Source organism: Athene noctua, chromosome 7 (assembly GCF_965140245.1).
Source record: "Athene noctua chromosome 7, bAthNoc1.hap1.1, whole genome shotgun sequence".
NCBI lineage: Eukaryota > Metazoa > Chordata > Aves > Strigiformes > Strigidae > Athene > Athene noctua.
In genome coordinates, this window is record NC_134043.1 from 37,742,695 (window position 1) to 37,767,138 (window position 24,444).

At 34.2% G+C, this 24,444-nt stretch overlaps 1 protein-coding gene across 1 annotated transcript in view; it reads right to left on the reverse strand.

Annotated features, from left to right (window-relative positions):
* The window catches only part of DNAH7 (dynein axonemal heavy chain 7), a 116,454-nt gene that overhangs the window by 17,221 nt on the left and 74,789 nt on the right, over nucleotides 1–24,444 (reverse strand). Inside the window, exons 42-52 of the mRNA XM_074910712.1 lie at nucleotides 23,097–23,443; nucleotides 21,817–21,997; nucleotides 20,337–20,522; nucleotides 18,069–18,232; nucleotides 11,787–11,941; nucleotides 10,681–10,871; nucleotides 9,188–9,321; nucleotides 8,387–8,722; nucleotides 5,734–5,860; nucleotides 4,375–4,569; nucleotides 168–260 (exon numbers count right to left, since the gene is read on the reverse strand). Of these exons, the coding sequence (XP_074766813.1) occupies nucleotides 168–260; nucleotides 4,375–4,569; nucleotides 5,734–5,860; nucleotides 8,387–8,722; nucleotides 9,188–9,321; nucleotides 10,681–10,871; nucleotides 11,787–11,941; nucleotides 18,069–18,232; nucleotides 20,337–20,522; nucleotides 21,817–21,997; nucleotides 23,097–23,443 (2,109 nt within the window). The remainder of the gene's footprint in view (nucleotides 1–167; nucleotides 261–4,374; nucleotides 4,570–5,733; nucleotides 5,861–8,386; nucleotides 8,723–9,187; nucleotides 9,322–10,680; nucleotides 10,872–11,786; nucleotides 11,942–18,068; nucleotides 18,233–20,336; nucleotides 20,523–21,816; nucleotides 21,998–23,096; nucleotides 23,444–24,444) is intronic.

Consider the following 24,444-nt stretch of genomic DNA (forward strand, 5'->3'; position numbering starts at 1 on the left):
ACAATTTCAAACTTGCTGGTTTTTTGAAATCATTAGTTCCTATTTTCCTGTATGATAGGCTGTTGTAGAATGGCTGTAGACAATACAGTTGCAATGCACACTTGCAAATACTTTTGGTTTCCAAGATGGACAGACCTTTTTGAATAAGGTGAAAGTTTTGTACGTACTTTGTCAGGTCTCAAGCAGCGAATGATAAGCATCCTTTGGAACTCCCCCAACTTGTCTTGCCACTCTGCAGGAAAGTCCTCAAGCTGGGGTTCCTAAAAAAAAATATGTATTTCAACATTCTTTAAAGCATTTGGGAATTGCCTATAGTGAGAGCAAATTATCTTTTAATGTGACACAACAATCCATGATGTATTTTTTCTTAATCTACAGAAATCGGGTTGGCATGCTTAAAGCTTTTTTAAAATAAAACCAACTTTAAATACATGTTTATCTAAGAAGCTTCTCTTACAGCAGAGAAGCTATAGTATTTTTTGAGTGTTTATAAGAAAAGGTTCTTCTATAGAAAGTGAAGAACAATGATAAACACATTACAGTATTACATGATGGCTGAGTTAGGTTGCATCTGAATGCAGAAAATGAGTGTAGGAAGACAAGAATTGGAAAACTAAATGTCCCAGAGGACTTAGTTTGTAAATGGCCTATGTATAATCCAGCTGTTATGTTGCTTGTTGCAGTTATATTGAGCACAGCGGTTGTTGTGTGGCATGTCAACTTCTTATTAGACTGAAGTAGAGTGTCAGCTAGGTATGCCTTTCTGAAAACTGGTCTTACAGCTGTGCTGCACAGAAGTGTGCAGACAGACCTGTGCTAACTGCATTCTGAGCAACTTTGATTTAGCAAATCAAATCACAATGGAGCTCATGTTCTGCTGGGGATCTGGAGCCTTGCTCCCTCCTTCCCTAACAGAAGTTCCTTAGAAGGCACTTAGTTTCAGATTGGAATCCAGAATGCTGCATTATTCTTATATTAATATGTAGGAAAAATACATACCCCAGAATGACATCTCTAACAGCTGTTAAAGAGTTTAGCTAAGAATTTGCAAGGTTTGTAGAAAACTGAGTGAATTAAGAAACACTGAGGAGTGAAGGTTGCACTGAAGACTGCATTGAGTTGTGCTACTGTGCCAAAAAACTCTTCACTTCTCTATGAGAAAAGATGCAGCAGTAAATTTGAGATTAAGGCAGCCAGCTAGAGGAGAATGTTTCAGTCCCTGCTCCAGAATATGCAATACAACTTCAGATAAAATACACGGAATCCTTGAATTGGGGATTTGAAATCAGGTCTCCTACTTTTGGAAGCAACCTGATCTACAACAGTAGGAGGAGAAAAGTGCATCTCAAACTCCATTGAAAAACGTTCATATTCCGTGTATGGTTGCTGATGACAAAATGGCTCAAGTGTCACTGATTTCGTACCCTCTCTTTAACTCGCATGCATGAAACTGCCCTGTATTTAAATTTATCACTAACAAGATAGGAAAAACTGCTGGTTGAATATTACTTAGGATAAACTACACTGGTGATAAAAGAATACAGCTATCAAAAAGGAATCTTCCCCAAGACCCATTAAGGAGCGCTTTCAAAATTGTAGTGCATTTACATGAAAGTACTGGTATTAATGCTAGATAGGTAACAAAAATGTTTTCACACAAGAAGTAAAAGGCATAGCAACTCTTCTATATCAGAACAGTGATAGATAAAGCCATTCCTTTTGATCTAGCACTCAAAGTTCAGTAACTGAATGTTCCTGGCTCCAGTGTTGCTGTTTATTAGATTCTTATAAATTAACTGATCTGATTCTATAGATCTCATTTTGTTGAATGCCACTTAAATGAAGGCATTTCTCTTTATTTCCGTTTGGCTCTGTGAATGCACAATAGCTATCTCACACACCTTGAATCTTTACTTCTGAAAGTCAGCACCTTTCATTTACATTAAGCAGTGCTTTAAAAAGCTATAATCCCAAAATCCATAACACTAGTCTCCTCCCTCAAACTCTTTCAAACACCATCATTTCTCTGTTCATTTTTCCAAGCAACTATTTCCCAAAGAAGCGCTAAACCCCTGAACTTGCTGTATATTTTTGTAAATGTCCAAGGAAAGCTTTATCTCTGCTCTTTGCATATTTCCTGCAATCTGGACAACTGAAGGAGCTGCAGCTGCTTAGTTTCTTTAATATCTCTCATCATACACTTAGGAGCATTTCCAATCAGAAACCAGTTCATTTCCTCTCTGCATAATTTAAGCCTATTTTTTAAAATAGAAAGGATTTCTAAATCCTTGATGCTTAAAAGGAATAAAACACACAATCTTTTTGAAATGGGTGTAAGAAGTCCTGGGTCATTTGACTGAATATTGGTGATAAATTTTCATCATTTAAGTTAACAGTGAGAAAAGTGCTTCATTGGACTAGCATAAATAGACTATTATCTGAACATGAAAGTGGCTATGGTCAGATATGGTGCAAGTAGGAAAGAAGGACAAATTTTTTAATCATTTATTCAGGAGGTATGTCTATGTTGAGGACTTTGCATATCAAGAAGCAGAAGGAGGGAGAGTATCATAAAATTTAAAAGAAAAAAAAAAAAAGGAGTTCATAGTAAAATTAAAGATGAAGCAAGTGGCCAAATGTGGAATAAAATTCATCTGAAGAGCTTAGATTTTAAAGAAACAGTGATGAAGTTAAAGTAAGTGTCATGGTTTAACCCCAGCCAGCAACTAAGCACCACACAGCCGTTTGCTCACTCCCCCCTCAGCAGGATGGGGGGAAGAGAATTGGAAGGGTGAAAGTGAGAAAACTCGTGAGTTGAGATAAGAACAGTTTCATATAATTGAAATAATGATAATATTGTAATGAAAGGGAAAATAACAAAAAGAGAGAAATAAAACCCAGGACAGACAAGTGATACGAATGAAAACAATTGCTCACCACCAACCAACCAATGCCCAGCCAGTCCCTGAGCAGTGGCCCCTCCCCAGCCAACCTTCCCCCAGCTGTATATGCTGAGCATGACGCCATACGGTCTGGGGTAGCCCTTGGGTCAGCTGTCCCGGCTGTGTCCCCTCACAACTCCTTGTGCACCCCCAGTCTAGTCACTGATGGGGTGCTGTGAGGAGCAGAAAAAACCTTGATTATGTGTAAGCACAGCTCAGCTGTAACAAAACATCTCTGTGTTATCAACAGTGTTTCCAGCACAAATCCAAACATGTGTTGGGTTTGACTGGGATAGAGTTAATTTTTTCCATATTAGCTTGTATGGGACTATATTTTGGATCTGTGCTGGAATGTTTTCATTACTACAGGGATGTTTTTTCCTTTTTGTTAATCCAGGGATAGATTTGTGCTAGATGTTTCACTTCTGAGCAGTGCTGACACAGAATCAAGGCCTCTTCTCCCTCTCACCCCACCCCACCAGCGAGCAGGCTGGGGGGGCACAAGGAGTTGTGAGGGGACACAGCAGGGACAGCTGACCACAACTGACCCAAGGGCTACCCCAGACCATATGGCATCATGCTCCGCATATACAGCTGGGGGAAGAAGGAGGAATGTTCAGAGTGATGGCATTTGTCTTCCCAAGTAACTGTTATGTGTGATGGAGCCACGCTGTTCTGGAGATGGCTGAACACCTGCCTGCCGATGAGAGGTTGTACATTAATTCCTTGTTTTGCTTTGACTGCACACACGGCTTTTGCTTTACCTATTAAATTGTCTTTGTCTCAACCCGTGAGTTTTCTAACTTTTAGCCTCCTGCTTCCCCACCCCACCATGGGGGTGAGCGAGCTGCCATGTGGTGCTTAGTTGCCTGACAGGGTTGAACCACACAGCCCCATAAACACAGCCCCATACCAGCTACTATGAAGAAAATAAACTCTGCTCCAGCCAAAACCAGCACACTAAGTCATTAATGCACATATCAGGTCACTGTGAGAAACACTGTGGGAAACACAGGTCTCCTGAATCCATTCTAGTTTCTCTACATGGCAATAATCGGTTTTTCACACTTATCTAAGAAAGCAGCATGCTACATAATAGCATGAAAAGGTATCCTCAAAGCATTGTAAACAAATGTATAGACTGGCAAGGGACAGTGGTTGCCTTAAGTTTAGCAAATTTCACTGTCACCTTACCAAACTGCAGGTTTTGTTGCCTTTTTTCCATCCAAATTCAATCCAAATCGTTAGATGCTATTCAGAAGCCACCTGACAAATTGGCAATAATCTACTACTACACACCATTTGCTTAAATATTTACACTCATATACGTAAGAACATATCATGTAAAGTGAAAGCACTTTCTTTTCCCCGAATAAATATTTTCAGTGTGTTAATTAGCTATAAATGCAAGTAATCAGGAATATTAACATACCAAGCTGTCATATACCAATTTCCATCCATCCTTCAGTCGTGTAAAATCCTTACGAATGTTTGTGAAGCATGGCAAATCTTCTAGTCGACAAATTTCATCCCATGATTTTTGAGGAAGCCAGGTACATGGATTCAAAAAGGGATTGTCCAAGCCTATGCCTCCAGTCAACAGAAATTTCCACTCATTCTCATCAATCTACAATAAAAAACACCGCTTTCAGGACTAAATAAATAAAATCTAGTATATTATATTAGTATATTACATGGAAAATCAGTACATTTTTCTCAGTTCTTGCATTAGTTGAAGAAGCTTCTACACAACTACTAAAAACTTATTTCCAAAGTATTCATTGTCCCGTTTTCAGTTAAACATGGAAGTAAGGAATAAAAAACTCTAAGATATGAGCCAATTTAAAGATTCATCTGCATTCCTAACTTGAGGAATGAACAATGTTAACTGATCAGATTTTTAGACCCATTCTTCAAATCCCAAAATGTTGAAGGAAAAAAATACTGGACATATTTCAGGGAACCATGCTTTTTACACCCTTTCCCTATAAGGCAAGTCTAAATATGAAAAATAAATATCAGCCTATTGCATCTTATTCCTTTGTCAGTATTCCTTTATCTCAAAATTTCTTTGATGTCTTTAATTTCTAAATTGAAGTCCCTGTGAATGGGAGACTAGTGTTCCATGATTATTACTGTCAGTTCTTCAAAGAATTCACTTCTATGTATTCCCTGAGATAAAAATTTTAAATGTTCCCTCTATTACACTGAAAGACACAACTCCAGGAAACCGTAAGTACTGTTTTGCAGATGATATGGTTAAAAGGTATGTATTTTATTATGAATTGAAAAAATCCTGTAAAGAAATACTTTGTAAAGAGTTACTATAAATTAATAGAATTTAGTTGGTGCAAGCATTTGATTTTGAGAAATTCTGTGCAAAATTAAACATATTTAGCACCTTAAGTGAAATAATTACTTTCTTAAATCAATGGTTACAATTCATTTTGATATGCTCTTAGAACTCTACAGTAAAATTTTGCAGTGTTCACTGTAAGAATAACATAGGCTGGGCTTTGGTTTAAGTAACGTTTAGAAAAACTGTTATCATCTATCTCAGTGTCGCCAAACCTGTTTGTTATATTTTTATTTTATTCTAGAGAATCTTTTTCAATGCTTATAAAAATGCTTTTAAAATGAAAATAAAACATCACAAAATTGAGGCTTAAGTAATATAACTACATATAAACTTATTTTTCTATTCTTATCCTGTATGTTCATATTACTGATAGTTTGTATATGTAGTTTAATATATATCATATCAAACTGCAAATTATTTTTAATTACTGACCAATGTTTCATATTTCAGGAGATTCACAGTTAGACAAAGAGAGAAGAGCAGCTTGTCCTTTTCAAAGAGGGAACGACAGACATTGACATAAAGTGAGTAAGTAAAATGATCCTTGAGAATCTTCAGCCTACAGGTGTTAAAAAAAAGAACAACCTTCCATTAATATCTTTCTAAAGAGTGCACTCTAGAAACCTATTACAAATCATCTAGGTCTCCCCTTTGTTCTAATAAACTCTCTGGTCAATCACCCCAAAGCAATCATTAAATGCATGTACCATTTTGTGAGTGAAATAACATCAAAAACCATTTAAGTCAAATTACATCTTAGTAACACTTGATTTTCAGAGGAAGTGAGAGGTCCCTTTTGAGAGGGGCAGAAGAGAGCAGCAATTTTAAAATTCATTCTGAATGTAAATAGCAGCGCCAAAATCAAAACAGTCCATCTTTACAGGTGATCTGAAATATGTTTTCCATTCTATGGAATATTTCCTTAATACACTATAATACAAATATATTTAAAACCCTGTTATTTATTGTCAATGATTTCCCTTAAACACAAAGCAAGGAGGCCATCTACTGTTTTATAAAGGTTTAAGTTTGAATACCTTGAATATCTAGTCAAAACAAGGAAAAGTCCTTTGGATGGTTAGAAATGCAGTGTCTGAACTTGCACAACTACTTCAAAGACTTCTTTCAAGGTAGTAACAAAGATGTGGAGAGGTGCTATAGCTTTTTTCCAACTACCTAAATCACCCGTCCCTTGGCAGGGAGCTACCCGGAGGGTATTCCTGCAGTTGGTGATCATTCAGAAACCTAGATGTGATCTATAATTGAAAAGTGGAAAATTTTTTGACAGAAGATCAAGATTGACAGCAAGCTATGTTGTTTGACCAGTGTCTCCTTTTCAGTCTTGTGTTTCAATCTATATTTGTTTTCTTCTATTCAGCTAATAAGAAATAGACCATATTTAATAATATTACTGTAATATAGAGATGCTCCTATTTTTTTATTAGCATTTTAAGTCCTTTCAAAATTACTGATTCCTCGTCAGTTAAATGGATGTACATACAACTTATACAAAAAATACAGAAAGATGGCCATGGGACAAACTGTAAACTTTTTTCCAGTTACAGAAGTAACATGGTTTGCATGAGAAAAGAATTACTAAAAAACTATCTCAGCACAGAGCCTGTAGTGAAAAATGCCTGACTAATGAAGATAGCCCAAGACAGTCTTATGTGAATTATTAATTCACAGAGAATTTTCTGTGAGTCTGTCTTCCTCTGCCTTCACTGGGCAATATTATCAAAATGGGCTTCCATTAATAATTCCCTGGGAATGCATACTGTCGGCTGATACAGGTCCTGTATCTTTACATTTCTGCTGACAGAAAGGTTCTGAATCAAAATGAGATTATTTTATTTATTGCTTACTTTAATTTAGGCACACAGGCATACAGGGGATTTTTGACATATAAAAGAGTAAGATTTAAAGTCAAAGAGATAGGTTTATAGAACACAGACTGCCTTGTTGGTAAAAGGTTACCTTGAATGTAGTTTCAAATATGATACCAAAATATTAAGCTATGACTTAAATGATTAGTAGCAGTATCTTTGAGAAAACAGTTATACTAAACTTAGACTGCCCAGACCTTGACTAAATTCTAATGAAAAAATAACCTTCATAGCCAATATGCCACCAAACTGAACACTGCACATTAAACTGCACACTAAGTGCTACCTTACCAGGTACTACAACTTGTATTTAAATAAATACGTATTTAAAACAGTAATGAATAATTCAGAAATTGCCATTTGCAACATTAACTAGAAAAATGTTCTATATGAAAATTGGGCGAGTAGGTTCCCTTTCCCATCCTTTGTTCTTTTGATGAACAGGCAAGTAGCTAAGTAACAGAGCAATGCTCTGTGATTTGAAGATCAACTAAAGCCACTAAAGTAGCATTCAATAACTCATGTGACAGAACACTGGAAAACTTTCTTTAAAGAATCTCTGTGTAGATAATTCACTTTAAGGGTGAATTTTTGAATACTTTTAATATTTTGAATAATCCTAATGTGATCATAATAGTGAGGTCCGCCACATGTAAAATCAATTCAGATCATTAAAGACTGCACAGTTTCTCCTGTTCTCATGAACAAGCTGGAAGAGGGAGGGACACTTTAAGTATAAAACAACAATCAAACTGTATTTAAAAGATGGTTGGGTTAATAATTACTGCTTTGCACACTCTACAGCCATCAGCCCCAGTCACAAGACTTCATCCTTTCTCACCAGTTGTGTGAAAAAGTTTCTTCTCTGTTTCTTGTAGACATACAAAATCACTACATGAAATGAAATATAAAATCAAAGCAAGTGGAGCATTTTTCTTTAGCTGATACTTTGTAATTTCACAGATGACCCGAGGTAACAATTACTAAATGGAAACAATGAAATATGTTGCACTTGTAATATATTGCACCATTTTGTTTCTATGAATAAATTACTTTCAAAATATATATTACATATATATGTACAAAAAATATTTCAAAATGCAATGCCTGAGACAATACACATTGGAGAAATGACAGTAACATACCTGGAGTAACTATGAGTACAACACCAATTATAAATGGTGAATTATCACTCTTACCTTGTTTGTAAAACTTCTGATTTTTCTGAATTATCTATAGACACGATGAAAAGGTTAATAAACCACATGAGTGAATACTGGTACATTGGCTCAATGTTGGCTAGATCGGCAATGGAAAAAAACAAGATTGACGAATGAATAGCAATAGGACGATAGCCCATACGAGTAGCATCAATCTTCTTTTCTGTCTCTTCAGCTACAGCTTGCTTTTCAGAAATCTCATTAGCCAGAACTTTGGAGGAAGACAATATCTTGATAGCAGTTTCATCCTCCAAAATATTTCCTTCTGAGGCTGAGAGAACTTCTAAAATCTTGTCTTCTATTTCCTTTAGCTGCCTAAAATAATATACAAGATTTTTCACATATGAAAATACAGCTGTCTTCTGTTAGTTTCTGTAAAATAAGACAATGTGTAGATTCTATTCACAGTATGCAACTTACATGACAAAACCCTTTTTTTCTTATTAAACATTCTCTTAAATTCTTTTAATATAAATCACAAATTACATTTTGCAATTACACAACCCGCAGTTCAGCTCTCTAACATTTTCTAATAATCTCAGAAATAGGAAACCATATCAGAAGAAGAAAGGCACAACCAGTAGGAATATGAGTAAGAGCACTCATCCAAATCAGCCTAAAAAAAGAAACAGCAGCCTAAGTTTGGGCTCTCAAAAATAGCAGTTTTGAATTTCCTGTTAATTCAAACCAAAAAACGGTCTCTGAAATATATTTCCCATGATTGTATTTCCTTAAACTGCAATCTGCTTCTATCCCTAGCAAGGGAAGTTATCTTGATACCTTTTATTCTCAGCCCCTTGAAGGATGAGGGCTTGTTTTTCTTCTTCAAGATCTGGCCTTTCTTTTGCAACTACAATTCCAAGAAGCTGATCCTGCATGCCTTCTGAAGTTATCATGAAGTTCAATAATGTCACCTGTTAGAAGATATATCTTTTGAAAGATAGCATAGATATGGCCAGATGCAATTAAAATGCTTCTTCATTTACAATACGAGGTTTGTGTACCACCATGTAATACTCTCAACCAAACTTTGTGAGTAAAGGAATTGCAACTGAGGGTTTAAGATTATGTGTTGGAAAGCTAACTCCAGGATTAACCCAGAAAGTTAACCAGAAAAGGGATGTGACAACAACGTATAAAATTTCATTCTGTTCGTCAAAATTACACTGAAACTTTGAATATCAGTGCTCAAGTGATTGGTCCATAGAACATGAATGAACACTTTTACATGCAAGAGCAACCGTTTGGTAACTGTATGCATCAAGCAGCTGTCACAGAGAAAGGAGCAAAACATTTCTATGAATGGAAGATTAAATAAATTTGCTATTGTTTTTTTTTCCAGAATTGTTTCACTTGAACATCTCAGGGAAAATGGAATGTTGGCACAGTATTTTGCAAAATATATAAAAAACAGGTAGATCACATTTTATGGCGTTTAGAAACTTTTCACCCACAAAATTTTTGCTATTTTCACGAAGTAAGTGTAACATACATGTTGAAGTTGTACTTCAAACTATTATTGCCTCTGCCACATACGTTTTCTCTCTTCAATGGCCTTGTACACATGCAATTTGTGGTGCTATTATTATAGGGATTTTTGTATCCTAGAATTAGGATAGAGTCATGTTCTCTTTTTTATGAGAAAATCAGTGACTGTAAAAAAATTATAGGTTAAAAGAATTCCCATACCATGACATATTTATAATGGATCCAGAAAAATCCGCATGCTCTTGCTGAAGAAGTGGCAAAAAAGTACAGTATTTTACATGAGAAAGAGAAGGAATACATTACCAGCAGAAGACTAGAAAATAGTTTGACACATGTAGTTCAAAACCAATAATCATCAAGATTGATGAAAGTATTGGTTTTAATTAACTGACTCCTGTCCCTACCTGTACTACAGATAAAAATCATGAATATGAAAGCCTCATGTAGAGTTTGCATGTGAGGTCACTATTATATTAAGTCTTTGTAAAGATTTTCATAACGAAAGGTAACTAAATAATCAGGAGATACAGACTGGGAAAGGTGATAAAAATAAATAAATTCTTTACAGTATGAAAGAATGACAGTATTGCAAGGTGAAGTATTAGATATGAGAAATGTCAACACTTCTAAGGTGATACCAGTCTTCCAGCAGTGTAAAAAAAATAAAGCAACCAATGCTGGCAGGGGAAGAGAAATAAACAAATCCCAGAAATTCTTCGCTAGTTTTATCCAAGGAATCATTTTTAAATTAAAACAGAGTTGCAATTAATTTTCAAAATTCTCACCTTAACAGATGTTTCAGGAAGATAATGTGGATTTCTCAGCTTAGTTGTAACATAAAAGCGGAATTCAGGAGCATACTCGATGGTGGAGTCTCCAAGGCAAATGCACATACTCCCTGCCTGCTTAAATGTCTGTTTGAGGAGAAGCGGCTCTAGGACAGGATCAAGTTCTTCTCCAATATTTTCCAGTAGCACTTCAGCATAACATAAGAATTAGTAGGACTTTCTTGGCATTTGTATTACTGATTGTTCTTTACAATACATGTGTATAATGTGCATTTACAGTGTGCAAACAATAAAAACATTAATCGACCAATATCTATAGATAAGAGTTTAATGTTTCTTAGAGTATTCGGCTGATTGAAAAATAAATCAAAGAAATGCACCTTTAATTTCTTTTTCTAATATTATATCAATTGGCAAAAAAGCAAATAAAATGCTATCACTACTGCTGGCTTAGCAGTTAAATGGCTACCATTTTTTTAAAAAGGAAATAACAATAAATTAAATGCCTCATGCCGTAGAAATAATTTTGGGTAACTAAGTCTGCTTCAATTATCACTGTAAGTGTATGAGCTTGTTAAAATCAAGAAAGAAATAATGGAGAATAAACAATCCATTTCTTCACTTGTAGTCCAGTTAGCCATTGAAAAATAGCTGGGGTTGTAACTATGTATTTCATTAATTTATTTCTATTTGAAGGTAATAAGACCACTTGCAACAGAAATACTACAGAGAATACAAGAATCATTAATGATCACAGCCTAGCAATCTGGTATTTATATTCTTGAAAAGCCAGATAAAAACAACAGTACTTTTTGGAAATAAAATTATTGTAACAGGAAAACAAAGGAATGGCAAATCTCATCAAACAGTTAAAAGATACAAATTAAATGGAGTATTATAATTCTATTGTGCTAAGAAGTATCTTATAACCTGGGGTGAGGACTTCAATTACTATAGTACTTATTTGATTCAAAATGAAAAAAAAAATAAATTCTGTTTTCCGTAACTATGAGAACATTTGATATTCACTGGAGTTTAAATTTTTAGCTAATTATGTCCCCTCCAGGTTCTTCTGTAATTTACACATTCACTAGTCAACCTACCAGGACTGCCAAACTGAATGCAATTTTCCAGTGTTGTAACAAACTGAGGATCGCTGAGTTTGATTATATGCAAATTATTCACTTTTTCCATGTTCTTTATCCATTTATTTGCTTGACCCTGAGGATCTATCATCAGAGGCCATCTTCTTGCATTACTAAAGGGAAAAATAACAACTTTCAAAACTGAAATATAAACTCCTCAAATGTTTATCTCAAAGTACTTCTTAAGGCAATTTATTCCCTTTTGTCAATAAAACAAAAGTGCATCAGTATGAAATCACACTAGGGACGTACTCAGGTATAATCCTTGATGAATTTAAGAGGAGACAGATGAATCTTGGAGTCTTTTCTTTACAAAAAATAATTTTCCTCTTTCAAAGAAAGTACTTAGAATAAGACTTCTTACTTCCTAGAAAGTTTAATCACATTTAATTTTATGACACTTTCAAAATGAAAAGATCATTCTAAGTTTCGAAATTTTGAAGAGCATTATGTCTTGTACATAAGTGAGCATTTTCAAGTGAAAACAAACTAAATCTTTCACTAAAGAGACATTTTAGAGTTAATATAAAAGGAAATATATAAGCAGATTCAAAGGTCTCGCTACCTCTTAATCCCTAATCCTTAAACAGCAATGAACATGAAGAATTTATGGATTTTATTTTTGGCAGACTTAGTAACTATTTCCTAGATTTTTTACAGTATTCTCTACTACATATAGTTACATTACCAAGATATTTAGGACTAATGACACATTTTAATCATCAATTACAATTACAACAATAATCACTTAAATTAGAAACCGTCTAAGCAGGGAGAAGTAAGAATTCCAAAATAAACATAATCCTAAAAATCTAGATCAAGGGGACCAGTCATATCCCAGTTGGTTAGGAGATATAATATAGTCTACTACTGGAAGGAAAAAACCAGCAATACCTTTTTTTCCAGATTCAGCATAAAAAGAAATCTTTCAGACTACTTCTATGTCATCTATCATTATTACAAGTTAGCTTATGCACAATGAGACTGGCAAATTATTTAACATTCATAATTTTTTAAAAATTGAACCTTTCTCTCGAAAAATTCTGATTCACAAATAAAACTTGCAGTGTAAGCATGTCTCCATCAGTATTCTTATTTTCCTTAAAAATACTAAGATGAAATGTATGCAATTAAGTAAAACACAATCTCATTTTTGTCCAATGCTCAAATACACCTTTTCTTAGAAAGAGTGATGTTTTAAGAAAGTTTTCCATAGATTGTCAACAGAAAGTGATAAACCTTGAATTAGAAAAAGGTACAGAGCAAGTAGTTGTAGATACAGCATCATTTCTAAAAGATAATGCTCAGACAAATTTAGTTCAATGTAATCTAAGTTCTTGAAGGCTTATTGGTTTCAAAATTGCTGGCAGGCAAAACACATAACAAACCTTGATCTTTCGAGAGTAATTTTAAAACAGATAAAGCACAGTTTAAGAGAGAAAAATCCTTTATGTTTTCTGTTACAATCTCTATTCCACAAACCTCTTATTAAGGATTAAGTGTAGTTGTAAGGCTTATTTATACATGTGTAAATACAACAACATACAATAACATGCATGTAACCCTTACTCCAAGGGTTCATCTATCTGTGACTCAGGCGCAGTCCTGTGAAGTGCAGCTGTTTGACTCTGGATTATCATTACTGAAAAAATTTTATTTTAAACTGTGTGAGACTGGATAAGCAAAACTATGTAAGATCTAAAAAGTGAAAACAAAGCTGAAAGGGAAGTTGGTTGCTTGAGAATAGTAACTCACAAGAAGTTATGAACTTTGGAAAGAAGAAAAATGCAGAAACTGTTTTTTAGCTTTTTGGCAACTGACATCAGATCTGGCAGCTCAGCAAGATCAAGAACCAGTCCTCTCCGAGATGTAACAGAGGCCAACTTTTCCCCACCTCAACATCAGCCTTTTGGCTAGCAGAAACTTATAAAGTGTACTTGGTACAGTTATGATCAAATTGATATTTAGCTTAGTAGTGTTAATCCTAACTATCATGTATGTGTTTTAGTGAAAACATTCTGTACTCAGAAACCATGGCTAATCCTGTTTGCAGAAATTCTGCACAGTAAAATTCCTTAGAAGAAGAAATATGTATGGAGCTAAGGAGGACATGCACCTTAGATCATTTGGACTGAAAACGGAGATTGTGGAATCAGGATATCGGAAGTTTAGGAGCAAAAGTTCTAGAAGAGAAATTTACTATGTGTGGCAGTAGCTTGAGATTATACATGGGATGCTGCAGAGGTCCATTCTGTGTTATGGATCACAAATTGAACTGGGGAGTAACAATTCACCAGCTGAAGGAGGCTGGCTTTCTTCCCCCTTGTAGAGTGACTTAGGAAAATGGGTCATCTGGAGGAGACTCTGTCCAGCTCAGCCATGAATAAAGCTTTCACAGGTAAAATGCATTGAGAGAGTCAGGAAATGCATTTGTAATCCACCAGGACAGCATGATATCTAAGCAGACATTAAGGAAGATAAAATGTGGGCTTTGTAAAGTTACAAGCATTTTGAATAATTTGATAGACACAGATAAGGGCAAATTTGGTAACACAGTAGGTCTAGAGAAGCAAACAGAAGATCTGAAATCTGAATGTGTGTCAGATGTGGCAGTAGCATCAGCAGTATTAGAAGACAATCTCACAGTAGGTAAGTGTTCACCAATGGATCCAAACTGTACTGAAAGAATTGCTGAGCTCCCTAATTGCTAAGTGGCTCAGGTGCTTGTGTGAACCCAAAGGGAGATCGAGGGATATACAGCAAGGTGTTTTAAAAGTAAGATTATACAAGGTGATACAGCAATTGCAAACTGTAAACTGAACACAGTAAACTTGCATGTTAAGCACATTCTAAAGCAGACAATATTTATGTAATTGGCTCATAATCATTTTGCTTGTTCTTATTTTAAAACAGGAATTTAAGTTTTGATAGAACTTCAGCCAAAACCTACAGTATGTATTTCTTTCCCTAATTACTTTTTTCATTCCCATATTATTTTCAGCATATCACATTTCAGACTAACTGTGTAACAGACTTGAAATACTTAAGACTGAGTAATTAAAAAGTGGTTCTCTAATAACAGCCAAAGACAGCTTTCATCAACGATACCTCCTTATTCATTGACGGGAATGCATAAGCAGTCACTGTGTATGATTTCAAATTATCTTTGAATAGCTCTCTAATTCTGCTTTTTTAAAAAAATATTGTTACAAAAAGCTTGAGTTTCATTTTAAATGGTTCCTGGGGTCTTACTATAAAATGAATCTAGTCATAAACTCATAACTAAAGGCATTGTATGTATCATCAATTTGACGTAGATTCTATCTCACATTTCAAAATTAAAAGCTATCATTATTTAGTTTTAAAATGCTAACCATCTTTGCATTAGTTCAAAGAGAATTTTGCTTTATAAAAGCAAAATGCTACGATGTAGATGTACTGAACTCATTAACATTTGTCAACTGTTTAGCCTGAGTGATTGAATTATCAATACAGTAGTTACTTTTTTAAAAAGTTACATATACAATCATCATCCCATCTTCTCTAACTTCATCAAGTAGTTTTGCTTCCAGAAGTACAATCCATGCCAGTTTTTAAAGTCAAATGAAAGTATGCTGAGGTTCTTTAGCTACCGCATTATTTTGTCTTATCTCTTTCATTTTGCACTTTGTCACCTATCCAGTTGCAAAACTGAAGCATTATCCACCATCCATGCTTCCAAAGGTTAACCCTATGATATACAATTTTCATTATGTGTGAAAACCTAACATTCACTCTACAGTAAAACAGTATTCATTCACCAGTGCTACACAACATTAAAGTCTTCAAACAATGAGAAGAATTTTCATGTAAACAGTAGGAAAAATTAAAGATTTATATTAGTAAGTTTCTGCAGTAGCCTAATATAAAAAAAGATGCATAAATGTTAGGTCCATGTTATCGTAGGCTTAACAACCATTAACCTGGCTGCAGAAAAGAATTATAAGAATTCTTTATTCGTTACACAGAAAAAAGAACTGACAGAGGTGAAGTAAATAGGTAGTAATCAGATAAAGCAACATTGTTCCACGTTCAATTCAGCTTCAGCTGTGCTAATTAAAAACCTAATAGCTAAGAGTCAGTAGCAATGCTACTGGACAGAACTGAGGGGTTCTTTGCTTGTGATCATAACAAAATACAAGTCCAAATGAAGATCATAGCTACTTACGCACAGTCACAAGGCTTAGCCTACTGCAAGCACCCAGCTCTGTATTTAACAAAGCTGTCAGTGCTGTACGTATCTCAGTCATCAGTAGGCACATTAATCTAAAGCTAATCACGAGTGAGATGTACTTCTAGATTCTAGTTAAAACATTAATATGGTCAGTTCTCGTGTTATATGTGTCATACAGATCACTGATGTTTACGCTGACCATGACATTGATATATATACCAGATGAACTCTGCCCAAAAGTTATTCTAGTGACTGATGTGAGACACAGATGTGCATGTATTAGAACACCAGATAAGAATGTAGAATCATCTTAAAAGTGAAAGGCAATAATATCATATTTAGAGTTCATGGGATCCATATTTTCTTTCTATGAGCAATTTTGAGATTTCAGAATTCGTTTCACTGCCCAAATTAAATTAAGAATATCTCTAAACGTGCAGAATTTAAAAAATGTTTTAGATCAATGTATCTTTAGATAAAGTCAAGGTATTTTATTTGGATGTAGTTTAAGATCATTACAAAAGGGAGATCATTACAAAAGGGAATTTTTTTTTTAAAGAAAGTGGATTTCAAAATGAAAAGTAAATCCTTCTCTCCTTACCAGAAGTTTCTCCAACTTGTGATAAGACTATTGTCATACTAACTACATTTCAATCGGAAGCTACAGTTGCAACTGCCCAGACTTTAACCATAAATAGTAGTCAGTAAATTCCAGCACTGCAAAGATGTAACCAGGTTTCTGCTATGAACTCACATTTTAATAATGTTTTTTAAAGTTCTTTGAGGACTGCACCGTGTGCAAAGAAGACTCTGTGGCGCTCCATACATAATGCCTACTAAAGAGTCTCTACAAAACCAAGGGTCTCTAAGCTTTTGTCTAGGAATATGGCAGGTTGTTCTGCTACAGAAGGGATCCTAGGAATCGCTAGCCTGTATGAAGTATGGATAGGGGAATGAGGCCCTAAAGAAAACAGACTCCAAATTGTCAGTACAGATACACCTTTTCACTTTTCATCAAATATCTAGAATTATCACATGGATGAGGAAGACCCATATCTAACTCCCGACTGCCTGAAGTGATGTGAAAGCACACTTCCAGAGGTTACTGCAGGAAAAGCCTAGCTCACCTTTTCTTGTTGAAGTAGTTTAGAAATACATAGAATAAAAGGCAAGAAACGGGAAGAAACTGGCAAAAGTGTATGGTTGGGATCATCCTCTACAAGAAAGCAGACTAGAAATTGTCTCCATTCTAGTTTTTTTACACCTTCCTTACTGCCTTCAGTGGAAGATATACATGGGTCTTTTTTTTCCTGTTTTGTTACTGTGCCCTAACAAAATAAAGATTCAGCTCATCAGTGTAGAAACCAACATTTCCAAAATGTCAGGGCTTTACACACTAAATGTGTTACAAGCCTGGATGTTAAAATCTCCTACCAGTTGGCAACATAAACCGGGAAACTGTTTATAGAGAAGTAATGAAGACATTATAGTATTTCCAGTACCATCTTAGGGAAAAAGTTTGTGACTATCATAAAAAGATTAGAAAAGTAGTATTCAGTACCTCTGCAGAAACACCTCTTGGTAGCAACTGATGCCAGCATATTTCTTTAAAATTAAAGAGCTTGAGCTTTTTAAAGGAGAATTACTTCCATATCTACTATTATACTACAAGAACAGTATTTAAAATTCTACTCCTGAAGCATTCTAGGATATCTTAAACTGAACCCAGTGTGCAGCACGTTTGTAAAAAAAAAAAAAAGTGGGGGAGAGAGAAGGGGAAGGTATTATTACAGTGATCCACAGGAGTTAAAAAGAAGGGGAGTGAATTCACACATTTAAAAACTTTACATTATAAAGTTAAAAAGTATTATTAATATTTCTTATAAACTTAAACATTATAGTCATAACTTTAGTTGTTAAACTGGATATACAGTAGAAAACTGTCTATAAAAATATAACTGAAAAGCACGTTGTAAGAAGATATTTAATGAAAATTACTCATTCTAACTTTTTTATTTTTTACTTACGAGATAATGATGCCATTATCAATAGAAAAAGTGTCAGAAGGTAGTCCAGCAATATTCCAAGCTCTGATCTGCACTGGTTCTCCCAGGATATTTGTTAAGGAAAAATCATCAGAACAAGGAATGTCTTTTGTTTTACATAGCAATGCCCACTCTTTAGTTTGCATCTAGATAAGAAGAAAACAAGTATGAACTGAAGTTCTGCCTATTGACAAAATTTTAAATCTATTTAAAAATGTATTTTTCAACCCACATCCCACAGCAGTTGCTACATACAAGATCATTATTATCTTCAAATGGAAATAAATTAATTATTCTGTATAAAATGTCTTAAAAATGTCTCTAAAAATGCCAAAACCAGGACAGTCTGTAATTTCTATAAATTAAATGTAAGGTTTTTGGTCAGAGCCTTGGTATGATTCTATTTACCATTTCAGCTGTAGTAGTCTATACTATAAAATGAGTGTAGAACAAATGCATATATTCTAACTAAAAAAAAATTTAAATCTTCATTATTTAACTCTCAGGACATACTAATGAAAATTTGTCAGGACTTAACCAATCATTTAGAGCTGCTTTTTACTATTCCCTGTATCATCTAACTCACTACAGTTGTGTAAACTATACATGTTTGTATGGTGCATAATAACAATGAAGACACACACCTTCAAATATGTAAACCAAAAAGCGTATTCCACTAGGAATAATCCTTCTAAAGAATGAAAATGTATAGAAATACCATGTTCATATGAAAGGCACAATCTTGTATAAAAGCTGTGTATAAAGTCAAAGAAATATGTTGTAATATTCTAAACTAAAAATTAGCTGGCAAAGCCTCAAGGAACAATACTCAGAAATGCAGTGTTAAAGGAAATGGTCTAAGGGCTAGACACATTCGCTGAGGTGGTGAATGAAGGATTCATCAATTTGCATAAAACAAAGTTGATATTCCAAAAGATATTGTAACATTTTCTCTTATGAAAACTGCAGGGGGAGAAAAATAGCTGCAAATGAAATGAAGACCTGCACAAGAGTGTTTATGCTATCCAACAATTTATGAAAAAGATACCTGTGTCTGTATGACCATAAGAGTGAGAATAAGCAACCAGGAATCCATACCTCCTGTTGCACTAAGGAAGAAACTATGCAGTCAGAGAGAAAGAAATTACACTAAACTTTTCAGATTAAACCGCTAGGTATTCATTTTTATTGAATAGTCATGCAGATGTCTCCGCCTTTTATGAATATCATCTGCACCTGTATCTACACTTGCCTGGAATACAGTTCAGCACCCATCATGATGTTTCACCAAAAGTACTCCTACGTGCCCAGATACAATGTTATACACAATGCACATTATAAGCATATAAGAGAACAGTCTCTCAAATTTATGTAATTCAGAATTGTAAAAACTGCTGATTATTTATTTACACTAGAAATACAACAAACTCTCACTTTATAAAGTTTCAAAATAGTAACGTCACAACATGGACATTATGAAGAAAATAATTTTTGGAAAGAACAGTATAAAATTTTCTAAAGAAAAATGGACAAAGGAAATACATTGAAGGAAAAGTGGAAATGAGGATTATATCAAAATATATCAAATAAGGATCACTGGTGGTTTTTTCCTCTCATTTTTTTGCAATTTTTGATACCTTGGACATGATTTTCAAAAGAAGTGGACATTAATTTCTTCTACTGAATTCAGTAACAGCTTTTGGTGTTCAAAAACTTTCAAAGTCAGGGTAATTTTGACATCCAAAATTTGTTATAACTAAAATCAGCTGCCATGTCTTTTTTTTTTAATTCAGAATTTCTGTTTATTTCACTAACAGTTACAGGCACAAATCTGCTATGTGATTGAGATACTGTGTCTTTTCCTATCTTTTTGTACAGAACTTGCTTAAGTGTGCTGCTGCTGAAATCAAAGCTAATTCTGTTTTCTTTGAAGTTAAGGGGAATTTAGCCTTTGAATGAAATAGGAGTAATCAGAGCCATGAGGTTAAAGTTACTAGCAACTACTTTACCGAAGAAAAGCAATCAAGTGCCTCCATGCTTTACACAGCAATACGTGCTTTACAGTAGAACGAACAAAGAATTTCCCCCAAGAGTCATAAACAAAACTCAAAATCCTACAATACAATTTCAGTTCCACTTAAGAATTCTATTAAAATATAATTTTAAAATATAAAATTTATATTAGAAGAAAAAATTAATAAAATTTAGATTATTACAAAACAGAGGGACAAAAATCACTGTATGTATTACTTGTCTGTAGCTGGATGTAAAGGCTCCTAGGTAAGCTACAATTCCTGATGAAATAAGTATATCTCCAGTCAAATTGATGTACTGCCTTCCCAGCTCCAAAGCAGTGTCATGCCAGCGAGTTTTCTCACCCCCAAGGCCACCAATCAATTGTTCTGCTCGCTGTAGTTTTTTGCTGCATAAGTCAACCTCAGCATAAAAAAAAATGCCAATTATATTACATGATCACTTTAAAGACATGCTACAAATATTAAAAACATTCAAGAATTATTTTCCTGTGCAGATGTTTTCTTAAGTAATTTCATCAAACAGAAATAAAACACCTCCTTATTATAATGGAAATGTTTAAAGAACAAAAACAATCTCAGTACCAGCACAGTAAAGTCTATTCAGTTACATTTTCATTGAAATAAAGGAAGATAACCACTATAAAAAGTGCAATTCAAAATAGCTCTGTATGCAATGTGGAAAATATTAATAGCCAAGGAAATTATCTACATGTCATAAGAGAAACAAAACACCTTAAAGAGATCTCATTCTTTTCTGCAAAACAACATTCTTATGAATACATAATCTGCATTTCTGTTGTCAGTTTTTAACTAAGCCATCTTTCCAGGCATGTTTAGAATCTAACAAAAAAATATATTCTCACAGGAATTTATTCCAGCTCAGTTAGAATTATTTACTATCTAGTAGAGACACATTTCAGCCATGGGATAGGAGGAAAATTATGCCAACTCTTGCTGCTGTTACAATCCTCTCTCTTCTCATAATCATAGCAGCCAATTTACACCACAGTAACAAACTGCTTGTGCAGTTTATCCCTCCCTTCTACTTCCAAACCATGTCACGATGCAGAAGAAACACACAAAGACCTGACTTTAACTACAGACAAGAATTAAGACTCCATTTCTAATTCTGATACTATTTCTGAAAATAAAGCTGAAGATGATGTACTGCAAATCTTTTTTTTAAAAAAAAAAAAAAACCAAAACAAAAAACAAACAAACACCCGTCTTCTGAACGATACCTGTTTCTGTACACATAACAGTTATTTAGCAGTCAGGAACAGAGTTTTACAAAAACATTCTCAAAATTTCATTAGCACAGAATGCATAAACAAACTTTCAGAACTTTAAATGTACAGACTTGCAAGTTAATAGATAAATCATACTCTTAGTACAATCACTGAAAATTTATCTCCTCACAAGGAAGCAGATATAAGTGAGGATGTAGGAGAGGGCTATCAGTTGGTAAATTGATAATACCTACATTTGCTATTACTTTAAAGCATTTATTCCCCATGCTTTGCTCATTTATAACTTCAAGACCATTATGCCAAAATAAAAAGATGGTTATCTAAAAGTATGATTTGTTCAACATATTGGCAGTTAAAATGAAAAATACCATTTGACAAAAAGCAAATCTTAAATAACTTTTCTGGGTATCGGTAGAGCATTAATTTATCTTTTGCATCATATACCTGATTTTCCAAGTCAGCCTTCTCCTGTTTCTTGGATTTCAGTGTCTGCTGGAGCAGAGCCAGTTTATCTTGAACTTCCTTCAGGTTTGCTTGTTTCTTTCTTAGACTATCCATAGCAATCTTTAATTGTCCTTCAGCTTCATTCAGCTTTAGCTTTTTAGGTGCTACATTTTTTGACACTCTAAATAAAGTAAAAGGATAAATGAAACATCTGAAAGATACACCCTCACTCCAGGGTTACCATTAAAAAAATGAACATAGGTGTGGAAGATGAAGGGAAGCCTCAAAAATTCAGTAGCTCATGTAATATTCCATTTCATATTTGATGGTATCTGAAGACAATTGTTTTTTACTTAATCATTTGGGTTTTTTCCAATACTAACTGATTTATGAAGTTTCTGCAAATTTTTCTGTAATAACACGTAAAAGCAAAAACTACTAAAAGCAATAACAACTAAAAGCAAAAAGGGTTATGCTTCCAAACTGTGACCCATGTGATAACAGTTTTGAGTCCATTATGGATTTGTGCCATTAGAAACACACAAATAATCATAGATATTAAGTAACACTCACGGACATTATACACAGACATACAGCCAACTATGTACACAAAATAAAAACAATAAATTAACAGCTTTCAACATCCATTTTCCAGGGTGAGGGATTTCAATCTTTTACACCGATATTTTTGTGACAAGATTACTGAAAATAACATATAACTAAAAATGTACTGTTTATCTTTCCAGAAACAACAAGCAAGAAAATATGCTACACCCATACTAGTCTAAGTTGCAGATCTCCCTTAATTCCACCTTTTTAGCAATAATAGTTGTTCGCAAATTAAGAACTCTACCAAGTATGCATTTACTAATCTTTTAGTCAAGTAACAAAATATCCTCCCAAATGAAGGCATGTACTACCTACCATGACACAACTTCCAAACTGCCAATTGACCTTAGTTGCCCAATGCTGATTTACTGTTAAATGTGACTTCCAAATGTTTCAAATTAGGAAATAGCATAAAAAACAAGCATACTTTTTCAGTGCATCAAATACAACATCTAACAAAAAATATCCTTTGGGCTTGACATGACTACCAGAAACTTTCAAATACATTTCAATAATGCCTGTATTTTGTGCAACACTCTAGAGTTTATGACTGCTTGTTTGCACAAGTTTCTAACTAGTAAGAAGTAATTTCACATCGCTTCTGGTGTTATAATAAATTGTTCTCTTTAATCAATTTTATTTTAACCTTTTTTATTTGTATACATACTTACGTATCATAAAACTCCATGGCTATGACCCATTTGCACAGACCCTCTGCTGCCGGTGAAGCATTTCGAATCTTGTCTGGTACAAACTCAGGATTTGTAAGATACTGTTTTCTTATGATAGCCATGTAAGCCGAGGGAATGTTATCCTTGTCATATTCATGAAGAGACTGAAGAAATCTTATGTCACCCAGAAGTCTCCTAGCAGGACCCCAGAAATCCTCAATTTTTTTTCCAGAACCTGTTGGATCTGGAATCCTATCTGCTTTGATGCCTTTAAGGATGCATATAGCTTCCATTACAAGCTTGACACCAGCAGGAGGACTCTTCATGGACTTAACCACTGTAATATCCTTAAAATAATAATTAAGAAAACACCTTTAGAGCTCTAAACATAGGTGGGTTAATTCTTCTATTACAATAGAAATAATAACCCTTTTTATGGTGAGATAATATTTTTCCATATACATTTGCTATTCTCATACTTGATAAGGCACAAGCTGGCCTAGTCCATACATATGTGTGTCATTTTCTTTTTGCAAAATTTTTATTTAAAATTTTTCCATTCTTTCTAGTCCTTTCTTTAAGGTACTATGCAGGCTAAAGTAACCTTCACATCTAAACAAATATATCTGAAATCTAGTCAATAATCAATTTAGAGGAGGCAAAAATTCTTATCTGCAATTCATTTTTAGTTGCACTTTTTCCTGCTCTGAATTCAGTAGCAGGCATTGCACCTCAGTTATGGAGTTCAGATGTTCCAGCGTTATCCTCTGCCCTTCAGTTCAGGCTCTAACAAGATACTTCCAAGTTTACAGGACCACATCAGCAGTGGATTAGTAGATTTAAGTTAACAAGGTAAAAGATGCCTACAGCTCAGAACTAAAGATCCATGTTCTCCAAGTACATAAGAGAAGTCAGTTAGTATTCTGGTCAGTTACTAAACACTGAGATGAAATAGGGAACAGGTAACTAAAAGGAAGAAAATTATTGGGTAAGAAGTACTGACATTATAAGAAATAGCAAGAGATAAATAAGCAAAAGTTTTAACTGCAAACACAGAACAATAATATAAAAGAATGAAACACTTCTATATATATATATGTACAACTAATTAAGCAAGAGGTCTATAAATTAAAGAGTTATGGAGAATAATATCTCTTAGTCTTCCTAAAGAATAACTCTGCATGGAAATTCAAATACTCTTTCTAAATTATTTTCTCAGAGAATACATACTCCAATAAATTAAAGTATTTCCAGATTCTTATGTTTATTTTGCCAACTATTGTTAGATTTTGAGAGCTTGCCTATGGCTTCTTCAAGGTCTAAATCTTTGGCAATTTAGATAGAAAGA